The sequence below is a fragment of the Ovis canadensis genome, chromosome 2, assembly GCF_042477335.2.
Source record: "Ovis canadensis isolate MfBH-ARS-UI-01 breed Bighorn chromosome 2, ARS-UI_OviCan_v2, whole genome shotgun sequence".
Taxonomy (NCBI): domain Eukaryota; kingdom Metazoa; phylum Chordata; class Mammalia; order Artiodactyla; family Bovidae; genus Ovis; species Ovis canadensis.
This window is the reverse complement of record NC_091246.1, coordinates 239,900,305-239,915,312: the sequence shown is the minus strand read 5'-3', so window position 1 is coordinate 239,915,312 and position 15,008 is coordinate 239,900,305. Positions and strand designations below refer to the sequence as shown.

Sequence of the window (15,008 nt, the reverse complement as noted above, 5' to 3'; positions counted from 1 at the left end):
AGGCATGATGAGTAGGTTTGATGGTAAGGAACAAATAACAAGATGACCTCAAGATGGCATCAGTCTGCTTTTCTCATCTCCGTGCCTCCTAAGGCACGCATTTGACCACGAAGATTAGTTTCAGAAACTTTCTGATTTTGTCATGATTTTACTTTTTGAAGTTTGGCTAGCTTTATGGATATGCACGCATGCCAAGTCGCTGCAGTTTGATTCTCTGCAATGCTATGGGCTGTAGCCTGCCTCTGTCCGTGACATGCCCTCCTCCAGAGGATCTTCCTGACCCAGGGATCTGGACCCTGCATCTCTTAATGTCTCCTGCATTGGCAGGCAGGTTCTTTATCACTAATACCACCTGGAAAGCCCAGTGAAGTGCTGATCAATAAACAAAGTCCCTCTGCTTATTTGGTTATTAAAAGTAGAGCATGTGACCCCCCAAGGTTTGAGAGTTAACTTCTGTCAGGAGATTTTCTAAGGCCCCAGGCTACAATTTTAATCTGTGTATGTGTGAAAAGATTTTTCTTATCATGTTATCTAATCGACGATCTATCTAAGTTCCTACAGAAGATTAGGAACCTAGAACCATCACATTTCACCTCTTGTCAGGTTGTGCCCATACAGCCTGTAATGGGAAAGTTACCATCTGTTGGGACAATCCCTAGTTTGTCAGTGTTTCTGGGCTGGCAGGAATGACTTTGCTCATAACCTTAAAGGCAAGGATTCCACAAGCCATGGAGTAGATTCAGTCCGGTTTCCTGGAAGCCTGGGGAGGCTGTATTCCCACTTACGAAGTACAGGCCTTGTTTCTTGCTATCATGCCGTCATGCCTAATCAAACGAAATTTGTCATTAAATGTGACATTTCTGGCATGGTCATGGTTACAAATTTGATTTACCCAATTATATCCCATTAGGAAGGAGGACAGCTTCTTAGTGAACCTGTTTAGAGAAACGAATGGTTCTACGAAGGAAAAGTCTCAGTAAAGGCACTTTGAGTATTTTTTAGCAATCATTCTGGGTAGATTTGTAGACACGGCCAATTACATGTCTTTTCAATAGAACTATCATTTAAAATTTCCTTGATATTTCATCAGTTTATATCTATGTTACATTTGTATAGTCCCCCTGCACCCTATCCTCTGCGATTCTGCAGGGCTAACTGGAGCAAGGAACCATTTAAGGAATCTTCTAGTCCAGTTTGTTCAAATATAGCCCCCTAAGTTGAATAATAGTGGTAGATCAATGAAAGAAAAGGGGGCTTTCTCATTTATTGGTGATGGCTCAGTTGGTAAACAATCTGCCTGCAATGCAGGTGACCTGGGGTCGACCCGTGGGTCAGGAAGATCCCCTGGAGGAGGAAATGGCAACCCACTCCAGTACTCTTGCCTGGGAAATCCCATGGACAGAGGAGCCTGGTGGACTACAGTCCACGGAGTCACAAGAGTTGGACATGACTTAGCAGCTATTTCTGTTAGAAGATAGAATATTAACTGCAGTTAAATCACTTTTATCCAGTCCCAGGTCATAATTCTTGTTCCCTGATCTTGGGGAGTTAGTCTGCTTTGCAAAGTCATCTCCTTCTGGACTAAGGACTTGGATCCTGGCTGCCTTGGCCTCAGGCAGTGTAGGTCGTGGTGATGGGGCATCTTGGAAGCCTGTGCCCTGGGTCTCTTCCCAAAGTGTAAAGAGCCAGTGCACTGGCCCAGTCCTCTCCTGAGGCCATGCACTCCTGATGTTTCTTTCAGAAGGCTCAAGCTCTGACCTGAAGCACAGGGCTTTACGCACGTGTGAGGCAGAGAGCCAGATGTGTTGCTAAGATTGAATGACTCTGGTCTATTTATCATATAATCAACAAAATCAGAATGGAGGAGAGTGGGGTCCTCTGTTCAGGTGTGATGTATAATCAGTTGTTCAGATTCAGAGCAAATTTTTTTAAACTTCTAACTTTGTATTGGGGTGTAGCTGATTACCAATGTTGTGATAGTTTCAGGTAAACAGGGAAGGCACTCAGCCATACACATACATGTATCCATTCTCCCCCAAACTCCCCTGCCATCCAGGCTGCCACATGACATTGAGCAGAGTGCCCTGTGCTATACAGTAGGTCCTTGTTGGTTATCCATTTTAATTACAGCAGTGTGCACATGTCTGTCCCAAACCCCCTAATTATCCCTTCCCCCCATTCTTCCCACTGACAACCGTAAGTTCATTCTCTTAAGTGTGAGCCTTATCCTATTTTTAAGTTCATTTTTCTCATTTCCTTGTAGATTCCACATATAAGGGATGTCATAACGATATTTCTCCTTCTCTGTCTGACTTTAGTTCACTCAGTATGACAATGTCTGCATCCATCCATGTTGCTGCAGATGGCATTATTTCATTCTTTTGAATGGCTGAGTAACATTCCAGTGTGTATATGCACCACAACTTCTTTACCCATTCATCCATCAGTGGGCATCTAGGTTGCTTCCGCGTCTTGGCTCTTGTGAACAGTGCTGCAGTGAACACTGGGGTGCGTGTATCCTTTTGGATCATGTTTTTCTCCAGATAGATGCCCAGGCGTGGGATTGCAGGGTCATATGGTAGCTCTATTTTTAGTTTTTTAAGGAACCTCCTTGCTATTCTCCATCATGGCTGTACCAGTTCACATTCCCACAGAGCGTATTATAGGCAGCAAAGGCACTGACTCATCATCATGATCTTTTAATTGATCTCTTAAAACAGGGGCCCCCAGCCCTCAGGCCATGGACCAATAGCAGCCCATGGCCTGTGAGGAACTGGGCTGCATAGCAGGAGGCGAGCAGTGAGCAAGCGAGCAAAGCTTCACCTGTATTTACAGTCACTCCCCATCGCTTGCATTACCACCTGAGCTCCACCCCCTGTCAGGGCAGTGGCCCCATTAGATTCGTATAGAAGTTGGAACTCTGCTGTGAGCTGTGCCTGTGAGGGATCTAGTCTGTGTGCTCCTTATGGGAATCTAATGCCTGATGACCTGATTCCGCATAATGGTGCATTGAATAATTATTTCATCATATGTCATCATATATATTATGCCCCATATATCATTTTATTATAGATTATGTAACAATAATAGAAATAAAGTGCACAGTAAATATAATGGGATTGAATCATACTGAAACTACTGCCCTGCCCCTCTGTGAAAAAATTGTCTTCTGCAAAACTGGTCACTGTGCCAAAAAGGTTGGGGATCACTGTCATAAAGCATGTGTTATGACTGGCACCAATAAGTAGTTAAATCTAGGAGAAAAATCTTTTCAAAGACATTTCTCTGTGGATACTTCTCGTGCTGGTCTCTGTACATGAAAATAAATTGTTGGGTTTTTTTTCTCCATCTTAAAAAGTACACAAATATATATATTTATATTACATGTGATTATATATTACATATTATATTACTATCTATTATATTTATATAAATTATATGTAATTACATATATACACGCATAAAATTAACTCAGGGAGATTGAGCTTCTTTTCTTTTGATCTGCCAACTTTCTCATGCTACAAACTTCATGGACCACTGGTACTCTAGTGTTTGGCTAATTAATAAAATGCGGAGAGCACAAAACGTGCCCGCATTGGGAGCATTTGTAAAGCTGGGGAGCAAATCTTTGGTGCTGCCCAGTGGCCAGCTGGAAACTCCCAAGAGCGTCTGGGTGTGAAGGCTACCTTGATAATTTATTATTCTGAACTGGGGGCCTGGATTTGAGAAAGCTGGCAGAGGAGGCAGGGTCGGAGCGTCAGTCTGGTAGGAAATAAACCCAGGAGCAAGTGATAATTAGAGTCCTAGTGTTTTCAGAAATAGCTGTTTGTTTGAAAATAGTATTTAAGGCCGTGACCAAACAAAAAATTCACAGTCCCTTGAGGGGAGAGTATTTTGTCAGAATGTTCCTTGTTCAGGGATTGCTCTCTGCTCTTGAGGGCACAGTTCTTTTCTCCTCCTCTTTTTTTTCCCGAGTGATTTGAGTTCATAGTGGTTGGAAACTAAACGAGCAACAAAAGAGGGTCCTATCAACATTTAGAGACAAATTATTAGTCATTATGCAGTGGTGTATGTAATTAAACCAATGTGTCCTAATCCAGTGACAAAGAGGTGGGTGTCCCCAGTGCCCGCAAGTCCCAGAATCCTTTAGATAAACAAACCCAAAAAAGCCAAACATAAGGAAGCAACCAGATTCCAGGCTTCTTGTTTTCCACTATTCCACAGAGACTCCTGTTTTTTGCCCCTGGATCGAGAACCAGACAGTCAAGGCGTATAATCAAATCCATCTTCCTAACATTGTGCCAGCAATGAGGGGGGTAAAAGAAGGTCATGTCAAAACAGAACCAGCTCCAGGCACGTAATAAAGGCGGAGCTAGAAGCAGGTTGAGCCGGACCCCCTGGGAGTTGAGAGAGCTGTGCCTGGAAGCACGTGGGGGCTCGTGTAGTTTGAGTGGCTTGGCAGCTCTGAGTGTCTCGGTGGGACCTCCCTCTGTGAGAGGAAGGCACAAGACGAGAAAGGTGACTCGCAAAGTGTTTGCAGAAATCCACGCTTCGGAAGGATCAGCCCTGTAAGTTATAAACACCACGTGTCTTTAAGGAGCAAATGAACAGGAATTTGTAGTGAGTCTATTCATGGTCGAGACACAGCAGAGGTCTTGTGTTTCTGTAGATGAGGTAACACGTCTGGAGGTAACACAGCTGTAGATGCCACGACGCAGAAATCAGGGGTAACCTTGTTTCACGAGGGGGTTAGTTTATGAGGTCTGAGAAGGGGCTCGATGTTTTTACCTGTTTGGGGAACATCTGCGAGACAGTGACTCTGGTTGTGCCTGTTTACTCAGGCTGCGGAGTGGGCTTTGCCTCTGTTTCCCTTCTCCTGGCTTTGTGATGTTGTGTACATGTGTGATGCTAATTGTGGCAGGGTCGGTTTCTCAAGTGTGATGATAGTGACATCCTAGCAGCAACTGCTCCTTATCAGAGCATACAAGGTATGCCTTATACCTACTTTGCATATATACAAGGTATCCGTAAAGTCCATACAGGGTATCCATAAAGTCCTTACACAGTATGAACCTATTTCTCAATAAGATAATGAATCTGAAAAGTGCCACGGAGAGAGAACCATCTCAAGGGAGGTCCGGTTTTACTGTATCTATCATTGTTTTAGTTACAAAACACAGTGGGACTGAAGCCACTCAATGTAACATGCCGTTTCTTACCTGGAGGATAGAGGATAAATGGGAACTAATGACTTCTCGATAATTCTTCTTAAACATAGAATAAATTCCCCCTTTGTTTTTCATAAACTATCTTAAAAGAGACGTGAGTGTATTAAAAGCTAACATTGTGAAAATGTCTTAGGAACACCCTTTCTGTAAGTTACAGTCCTTAACAATCCATACTTAAAAAAATTTTTTTATTATTTTGGGGTGCGTCAAGTCTTAGTTGCGGCAAGCAGGGTCTTTCGTGGGGAGCACAGGCGACCTCACTTTCACTTTTCTGCATTGGAGAAGGAAATGGCAACCCACTCCAGTGTTCTTGCCTGGAGAATCCCAGGGACGGGGGAGCCTGGTGGGCTGCCGTCTACGGGGTTGCAGAGTCGGACACGACTGAAGTGACTTAGCAGCAGCAGCAGTACAGGCTCAGTAGCTGTGGCACGCGGGCTTAGTTGCCTCGTGGGATCTTAGTTCCCAGACCAGGGATTGAACCTGAATCCCTTGCATTGAAAGGCAGATTCTTAACCACTGGACCACTGGGAAAGTCCCTACAATCCTTATTGTTATCCCCATTTTAGAGGTGAGGAAATTGGAGCTCAGGGAGGCAAAGTCACTTGCCCAAGGCCACCCCGCTAAGAGGAGGCAGAAGTGAGATGCGAGCCAGAGTGCCAAGGAGCAGCCTGTGGCTTGGTGGGGGTGCGTGGGGGGTGGGGTTGGGAAGTCAGGTTGCAGAAGAAGGTGGGGCGAGGTCCAGGCAGGAGAGCAAGGTGAGTCTTCTGGATGCCAGGGTGAGCTTGGGGCGGTTAGTGGGGTGAAGGAGCAGCCCAGAGGCACTGATTTCAGCTCTGCCTCCCTGCACTACCCATGCCTGGAGTCGGTGGCGAGCTCCCCACATCACTACAGATGCTGGGAGTCGGGGCCAGTGCTCCCCTAGTGGGAAGATGCCCTACAAAGAGATGACTCATTTCGGAATTGAGGACATGGCCCTGACTTGAATTTCAGAGGCTGAAGAGCTTGGGGGCCAGTTATCAGGGGAACCGTGGCTCCTTGAAGCCCTTCTGAGCCAGCCCAGTGCTGAGTGCCATGCATAACGAGAGATCAGTGGCCAGAGGCAGGCTCTGGGCCAAAGGAACTCCTACCACGACCTGGGAGGCCGATGGATGTGAAAAATCCCATGAAGGCGGGAAATATGTGATGGAGGTTGGGGAGGATCATCTGGGTTGGGTGTGGAAGGGTCCATAGCCCTTTCTAGTGAGAGACGGAAATGGTGTTCCCAACTAGGGGAATGGCATGAGCAAAGGCTCAGAGGCTGGTGGGGGGCTGGGGATTTGGATTCTGTCCCAGAAAAGGGGGTAATGTAGGGGGTGTGAAGCAGGGCTGTGACAAGGTCGGATCCCACGCTGCTGCTGTGGTGGAGGTCAGGAGAGGAGAGGCTGAGACTGAGAGTCGAGGAAGGAGGCTGGGCAGCTGGAGCACGGGGGGTGGAGGCCAGAGCAGCAAGATCCGAAGCAAGGACCTGATGTCCCTGGAGAACCATCAGTCAGTCAGTCAACACACACTTATGAGATACCCCTGAGGAGTAGGTGGTGGTGATGATGTGAAGCGTAGTACTGCTGTCACTGACTGACTTCAGGAGGAAAGAACTCACCTTCCTATGAGGCCCTTCCTGTGCCAGGCCCTGGGATGATGGTGGTGAAGAGACCAAGAGCATTCTTGCTCTCGAGGAGGGAGGCAGCCAGTGTTGGTGACTAGACATTGACAAAGCACATGCCCACACACAGACTTCTGCTCAGGGGTAGGTGCAGGGGCCAGGCCTAGTCTGGGGGGCCAGGAAAAGCTTCCCCGATCAAGAGGCTTTTATACTGAGACCTAGAGTCTAGGTTCTAGCCAGGTGTGAGCTGGGGGAAGAGTGTGCCTAGAAGAGGAGCAGTCTGGATACAAAACGAAGGTAGGAAGGGACCTGAAATGTTCGGGGTGGGATGGAGGGGAGGCGGCAGGGCTGGAGCCTTGGGATGGGGAAGAGGCATGACCTGGGCAGCAGTGGGAGGCAAGGACTTTGGGGTGGGCATTGTGGGGTTTAAAACAAAGTCAGCCTACATCCTGGGGTGCCTTGGTCCCCTCTGCCACCTAACCCCTAGCTGACCGAGTTCCAAAGCCTTGGGGGGACAAGGATAGGATGAAATGGAAGGGTTCTGGCAGCAAGTGCAACTGGTCCAGGTGACCATTAAGGTGCTCCCCTTGTAGAGACGGGGTGCAGTAGGCTGGGGTGATGTCCCCAAACATGTGACACCCCAAAGTGTGCAGGTAGAATAGAGGTCCTCAGAACTGCAGCCCAGCTCCACCTGGCCTGTCTCCACGCAGCCTGAGATGCGCTGTCCCTGCCCTTGGGGCTCCCTGTCTAGTAGAGAAAACAGAGGAGGGGCGGTCACGTGCTGAGGATGCAGCCAGGGCACGGGGGGCGAGCAGAAGCATCCATCAGACATGGTTGCAGATGAGAAGTGGTCCTCCTGCCAGGACGCAGGGTGCAGGAGCAGAGAGGTGAGGCCGACCGCAGGTGAAGGGCCTTGACTGGCACTCTAGGGAATCTGGACTCAGTGTTCATAGTGGGCAGTCAAAGTCATGGGCTCACTGATGGCAGGGAGTGTTCCTTATTCCTGCCTGGTCAGCACAGGGCCTGGCCAGAGGGACCTTAGTTGTTTGATGAATCTGTTGATGGACAGAACAAACCAAGGGGTTGGGGCTTTTGGGAAGGAGGTGGACCACATGGTCAGAGCTGGATTTCCCCTTCTCATCTAATGCTTGTTGGCAACTTAGGCAAAAGAGGTCCATGTCTAGCCTGCGTTTTGTTGCCCACCTGCTTGGCACAAGATTTGCAGAGCAGATGACTGAAGCCAAGCCTAGGAGAGCAGGGAGGGCCTCCCATCCCTGTGTGTGCGCCACACGCCTGAGCCCCAGTTTTGCACTAGATCCCAGTCCCCCTCCATCCTCACCTGGCTGCTGGGCAAGTGCAAGCAGCAACAGCCATCAGAAAGCGCAGCCATCAGCCTTGAAGTCACTGCTCCCAAGTCTCCTCAGTGAGGACCCCCATCACCCAATTTAAGATTACACCTCCGACATGACCCCACTCATCCGCTTTCTTCTCAGAGCACTTATTACCTTCTACACACGCTTTACTTATTTATTTCATGCTTGCAGTGAGTTTGTCTGTTTTGTTCACTTACATGTTTTGAGCACCCAGGGTGGTTCCTGGCACACAGGTGCCCGACATAGTAATTGTTAAGTGAATGAATAATAATAATAATGGTAAGTGGTGATGGAGTGCTGACTTTGTGCTGATATTTGGCTAAGCCCCTTTGCATATTATCTAATGTAATCTTCACAAAGCCCAGTGAGGCAGATGACTGCATTTTTATACCCTTTTTGCAGTTGAGTGATTTGACCACGGTCACCTGGCTAGTAAATGGTGGAGCCAGGATGAGAACAAAAAGGGGCTCACAGGAAGGACACAGAGGGGCTGACCTTCAGGGCCACCCTGCCCTGAAGTCTCTCAGTAGCTGGGGTGACCAGATAGCCACATGGGGGGGGCGGGTGGGCAGGACAAAGAAACTGGGGTCCAACTGGGGAGTTGTCTCCTGAGAGAGGCAGGCAGGCAGGAGAGATCCTGGCAAAGCTGTGAATCTGTTCTTTTCAGTGGGTTGGTCTGCAGTTGACTTTTTTAGAAGAGGGGCAGAATGCAGTCAAAGCAAGCCCGCCACGATGATTGCGAGGCCTGAGTGGGTGCTGGTGGAGGGCTGGGTGTAGTGGGGCCCTGTGAGGAGCCTGGAGGCTCTGGTCACAGACCGGCAGTGGGAAGCTGGAGAAGAAAGGACAGGGCTGATCTTTGAAGTCCCAGCTCTTGTCTGGGGCTCACTTGGGGTGGGGGGAAAGTGTGTGGAGTGGGGAGCCTGGGAGGCTTGGGGGCCAGAGGTGTGGGGCAGGCCAGCCAAGGGCTTGGGGGCTGGAGCTGGCCTGGGGGACCTGCCAGGGACTCCACCTTACTGGGCTCCCCATTGCAGAATCCACACAGGCGACAGACCCTACAAGTGCCCACATCCTGGCTGCGAAAAGGCTTTCACTCAGCTCTCCAACCTCCAGGTGAGTGCCTGCCTGCCCACTCTGCCTGCTAGGTGCACGGCTCCCTCCACCCTCTCCAGGGGAGCTCAGCTGCCTCCTGACCCCTGCTGTGCTCCCCACAGTCTCACCAGCGCCAGCACAACAAGGACAAGCCCTACAAGTGTCCCAACTGCTACCGGGCCTACTCGGACTCGGCCTCCCTGCAGATCCACCTCTCGGCCCACGCCATCAAGCACGCCAAGGCCTACTGCTGCAGCATGTGCGGGCGTGCCTACACCTCGGTGAGTGCCAGGCCCCTGGGAGCCTCTCCCTCACCCCAGGCCCCTCAGCCCTGTACTGATGCTCCCATTTTCCAGATGAGGAAACTGAGGCCCTAGAAGAGGGTAAGATCACAGTGAATGTCAGAGCTCGGCCATCCACTTCCCCGTTCTGTTTTTGGCTGCCTCAGGCAAAGCTCCCCTCAGACAGCCTTTAGCCTGGGTGCCAGAGGTGTGGTTTCCTCCAGGCAGTGGTGGAGGAGGGGCTGTCACCCTGCTTCCCAGGGCCAGGGAAGGAAGTGGGCCTTTTCCCCACTGGGGAAGCTGCAACCCCTGTCATGGCCACAAGGGGGCATAGTGACCTGGCCCAGGAAAGGCGATCCACCAGGAAAGGTCTAAACAGGGCCAGAAAGGTGCCAATCCCCTGTCCTCTGGTGGGAATTTCCCTGAACAACGGCCTTTCAGACCCAGGAGAGGGAGTCCAGGTGAGTCACTCATGTGTGTCCTTTGGCCTAATCAGATATTCTGGTTAACAGACCCCCACATGTCCCAGTGATCCCCAAGCCTCAGTTTCCTCATCTGTAAAATGGAGGAGCCAATAGTTCTTAACTCATAGCACTGTTGACTGAGAGTCAGCTCCTGATAGACCTCAGCTAACACAGTTATTTATTTACCCAGTGTTTTCTGAATACTTGTGCCAGGCACTTGGGAATCAGGATGAATCAAACAGACATATTTGTTGCCCCCAGGCAGGTTAGGAGTCTACTGCTGGAGACAGATGTTAAACAAGTAGCCACACAAGTGAATATGCAGTGACCAATCACAGTGACTGCTCTCCAGCAGGCTTTCTCGACCTTGGCCCATGTTGGCGTTTTTGCTGGGGGTGCTGCCCTGAGCATTATAGGGTGTTTAGCAACATCCTTGGCCACATTCCACTTAGCAACCGCTCTTGGAAGAGGCCTCTAGACTTTGCCAAATGTCCCTTGGGGGAGAAATTGCCTCTGATTGAGAACCTCAGCTATAAAGGAAAAAAAGAAACATATGTTTTGAAAGACAGCTTCAGGAAGGATAAAATGGAGTTGGGGAAGGGAGATGGTTTGGGGTAGGTGTTTGGGGTAGGTGTGTGAGGAAGTAACATTTAGAAGAAGGCGTGGGGGATAATTGGCCAGGTGAGGAGAAGAGGAGAGGAACTTTCCAAGCAGGGGGACAGTGAATGCAAACACCCTAGGTGGAACCAACGCGGTGTGTTCCAGAAACTGAAAAATAATTAGGTCACACGAGGCTGTGGGGCCCTGTTAGGAAGTTTGCATGTTTTCCCAGGTGGAGTGGGGACCCATGGGGAGAAGTCTGTCTAGGAGGGTTATTTTGAAAGTTCACTTTGGTTGGAGGGGGGCGCATGGATCGCACCTTAAAGGAGGGGTCACCAGCCTTCAGAGCCATGGTTCTTAGAGGGGATCTGAACTCTGGGAGAAAGGGGCTGTCAGATCTCACCTGGCCTAAGGCCTCACCCTGAACTGGGCCTGACGGGACTCCTCAGAACAATTACCTTTTGTGAAAAAACATTTTAGTGGATTGACTTTTAAGCTACTCTAATACATAAAAGAAACATTTGCGAATAGTGAGCCCTCACGTTTCCGCTGGGGCTTCCCAGGTGGTTCAGTGGTAAAGAGTCCTGCCAATGCAGGAGATACAGGAGATCCGGGTTCGATCCCTGAGTGGGGCAGATCCTCTGGAGGAGGAAATGGCAATCCACTCCAGTATTCTTGCCTGGGAAATCCCATAGACAGAGGAACCTGGCGGGCTACAGTCTGTGGGGTCGCAGAGTCAGACACGATGGAGCATGCATGCATACTGCCATCAGACCCCAGGACCTGGCATCAACCAGTCCTTCCTCAACCATATCCTTGTTTTTTGAAATAAAACTGACATCATATTGTTCCATCTGAAAATTTTCACTTTGTGTCTTTAAACATACTTTTTTTTTTTAACTTATCCACAATACCTTTATAAAACCTTAAAATGATTCACCATAGTCCTTAATATCATCAAATACCCAGCTGGTATTCACATTTTCATTTGTCTCATGGATGGCATAATTTATATTTTTATTTATTTATAAATTTTATTTTTTAATCAAGATGCAAATAAAATTCTTACATTGTACTGGGTCAGTGTAGCTTTTAAACTGCTCTTCCTTGCCCCCACCCTGATCCCTTTTCTTTGCAACTTTCTTTGCAACTGCCTTTTCTTTGCAACTTACTCACTGAAGAATAGTCTCCTCGTTTGGATTTTGCTGATTGCTTCCCTTTGGGGGTGTTTGATAGCACTTTGTCACCACATTTGAGGGCTTCCTCTGCCCGATGTTGAGCACACTGAGGTAGGAATTCAAGACGTGGCAGATGGAAACCAGAGCACCACTTGGCAGGTTAGTGTGAGGGCCTGTGGGTCTGCAGGTGAGCCTTGGGTCACCTCACCCACCCAGTCTTGGGTGCCTCAGGTCAGACTCAGCCGAGGCTGGGGCAGTGCTCAAAGGATGAACCGAGCCTGCCCAGTTTATGCTTCTAAAGTCACCAGTCAGATCAGGCCCCAGTTCTTCCCAAGGGAGGGGAGAGCTGGGGGATGCTTCTGCTGGGGCTCCCATCACCACCTAGAATGAAATGTAGAGACTAGGGAAGCAGTGGTCCCCTCAGCCCTACTGCTTGCTAAGAGCGTTACCCTCATCACCATAGCTACCCTGTGAAGTCCTTCCTTCCCCATCCCTGCCTGCAGAGGAGGAAACTGAGGCTTGGAGGGGTGAGATGACTGGTCCAACGTTCCACTGCTGAGAAATGGCAGAGCCAGGGTCACCGGAGGCCTGCTGCTCCACCCTCACTGGGAGCACCGGCCAGATGGGGGCAGATCTGCTCCACTGGACAGGACTCCACTGCAGCCAATTGGTTAATGGCCTGGTCCTAGAGTTCCAGGTGGTCACTGCTGAGGGACGGGCCTGATGCCTGCCTGCTCTCTAGTCAGCACACAGTGGGCTCCGACTCTGGTAAATGAGCCAGCCTCCACCACTGGCAGAAATGCAGTACCCTGCAACCAATACCAGTGCCCTTCTGGCACCCGCAAAGCTGTGGCTGTCCACCTCTAGCCGGCTCATCTACCCAGGAGCCCTCCAGCGGCCGCTTATAGGAACTGCAGTTCCCCCTGGGCCCTTGCCAGCAGCTCTTTTTAAATTCTGAATCTTACCCCCTGCCCGCAGGAGACCTACCTGATGAAGCACATGTCCAAACACACGGTGGTGGAGCACCTGGTGAGCCATCACTCGCCCCAGAGGACGGAGTCCCCCAGCATCCCGGTGCGAATTTCCCTCATCTGAGCCGACCCGAGGCGCCGCCCCACCCTGCCCACTGGCAGACACAGACCCAGGCAGCACCGGCCCGACTCCCTCCAGGGGCCCTCCAGGAACAGCCGAGCTCTCTCATGACCTTCCTGACCTTCCAGAAAGCCTGGGCCGCAGAAGCCCTGCCCGGCCCAGCTCCGGGGGTGGCCAGGCCAACTGCAAGATTCTGGACTGTTTTGGTGGCATCCAAAGACGATCTCAGAGCACTTTGAACCTCTCCGCTGGGTTTTCCTTTTCTTCCCCCATCCTTCACTTGCTTCACTGTTTTTTTGTTTTGTTTTGTTTTAAGTTTGTTTTGGAAAATAACAAAAAAAAAAAAAAAGATATTTATTGGCCAAGAAGTTGGTGCTGCTAAGACCGAGAAATGGAAAGAACCGGACAGATGGACACAGAGACCCAGAGGGCAGCGTGGGACCTTCTCTTGCCACGGCCTCGGGTCTTGAGGGGAAGACACAGGCCTGAGAGTCTGGACCGCAGTGGGGCTCCCCGGTGGGAGGGGCAGGAGGCAGCTGGAGTGAGCCACTTGCCCCCCGCCGGCTGCCAGCTCGAGCCTCCAGAGCTGCGCCCTGGGCATCACTGAGCAGAGGGACGTGGCAGCTCCCAGGGCTGCCCGGGCTTCAGGAGACAGATGGAGAGGGGCCGGGAGGTCCGCAGGACCAAAGGGTGCAGGGTTGGCTGGGCTGGGCGCAGGCCCAGGGAAATGGGGTGGGGGCGGGCTGGGTAAGACCGGTGCCCCCACTGCCCTGAAGACCACCCCAGTCTACCTCAGTGCTGGCCAGGAAACCTATCGGCTACCTCTCCCACCATCCCAGACTGTGGGCAGCGGGGGAGGGAGTGGGCCTGGGGCAAGGACCCCCTCCGCTCTGCAGAATTTCCTCCGGTTGGGGCAGTGCCCAAGGAGGGGTTACTTGTCTTCCCTGCCATGGAGGGGGATCCCCAGCCCAGGCCCTAGGCCGCTCGGCAGGGAAGGGATCCTCGGGGAGGAGGGTCCCAGGAGCAGACCCAGCCCTCAGCCCCCACAGACACACCCCAATCTGAAAGCCATGCGTGTCCGTGTATATAGGAACTATGTACAGAGCCCGGAGAAGCCCCCTCTACATCCCCTGGGGAAAAAAAAAGAAAACTAGACAGAAACTCATCTATATATTCTGTATCTGGAGTTCCGTTTTGAATATTAACTGTGTTATTTTTATACACTTTTTAAGCCTTAACTCGCCATTGATTTACCAGTTTAACGTCTCCCGGGGTTTCTTTTCCCACGGGGTTCTCCGCCCCGCCCCCCACCCCTTTGTTTGACTTGCGTCTGATACTCAGTATTGTAGCTTTTCGTCCGCATGTTACTACCCTGTAAATACGCTGTTATACATACTGTTAACACCCTTCGCTTTTTTCTATGGGACCTCCAGGCCACCGTATTTAGAACTAGTTACCTTATTAAAAAAGAGAAAACAGTCTGCTGGCTTCTCAGTCTGCATCGTGGTGGCAGGGAGGTGAGGGCAGGTGCTCCCCCCCAGTGCGCTTCAGGAACAAAGTTTGCGTTCTGTTTAAGAAACGGGGTGGGGAGGAGAAAAAGGTCAAATGTGGGGGAAGACCCTAAAGGGGGCAAGAAACAAAGGAATCCCAAACCCTCTGCTCTTTGTATTTCTCTGTTGTGAAGAATAAACTGTACCTGCAGCCGGGTGGCAGCGGTGTGTGTGCTCTGTGCGAGGGCGGGGCCGGGGGGCACCTTTCCACGCTCCTCTCCCCTCCCCCGCGCCCCCCTCCAGAACTGGGAAGGAAGGGAAATGGCCTTTCTCGTGTCCGTCACTTGCAGCCAAGAACCACGAGGGCTCCAAGGAGTGCAGTCCTCGATGGTGACTCAAGGTTGAGTCACTTTCTGTCTCCCAGGGCCAGCTTGCTAAGCTCTGGGGGAATTCCTGCATTTCCCTCCCAGGCAATCAAAACATTGACACCCCCCACCCCGACCCGACCCCGCCATGGGGAAGCTGTGTGTGAAGGGGCCTTCTTGGTCCCCTCAGTCACTACGATAGCTGGAGG

At 50.7% G+C, this 15,008-nt stretch overlaps 1 protein-coding gene across 4 annotated transcripts in view; it reads left to right on the top strand.

Moving 5' to 3' along the window:
- Positions 1–14,651, top strand: part of ZNF362 (zinc finger protein 362) — a 40,450-nt gene extending 25,799 nt beyond the window's left edge. For all 4 annotated transcript variants that reach the window (XM_069574727.1, XM_069574724.1, XM_069574726.1 and 1 more), the window contains 3 exons: positions 9,272–9,350; positions 9,452–9,610; positions 12,831–14,651. In XM_069574727.1, the coding sequence (XP_069430828.1) occupies positions 9,272–9,350; positions 9,452–9,610; positions 12,831–12,947 (355 nt within the window). In that variant the 3' untranslated portion in view covers positions 12,948–14,651. The remainder of the gene's footprint in view (positions 1–9,271; positions 9,351–9,451; positions 9,611–12,830) is intronic.
- Positions 14,652–15,008: the final 357 nt, after the last annotated feature.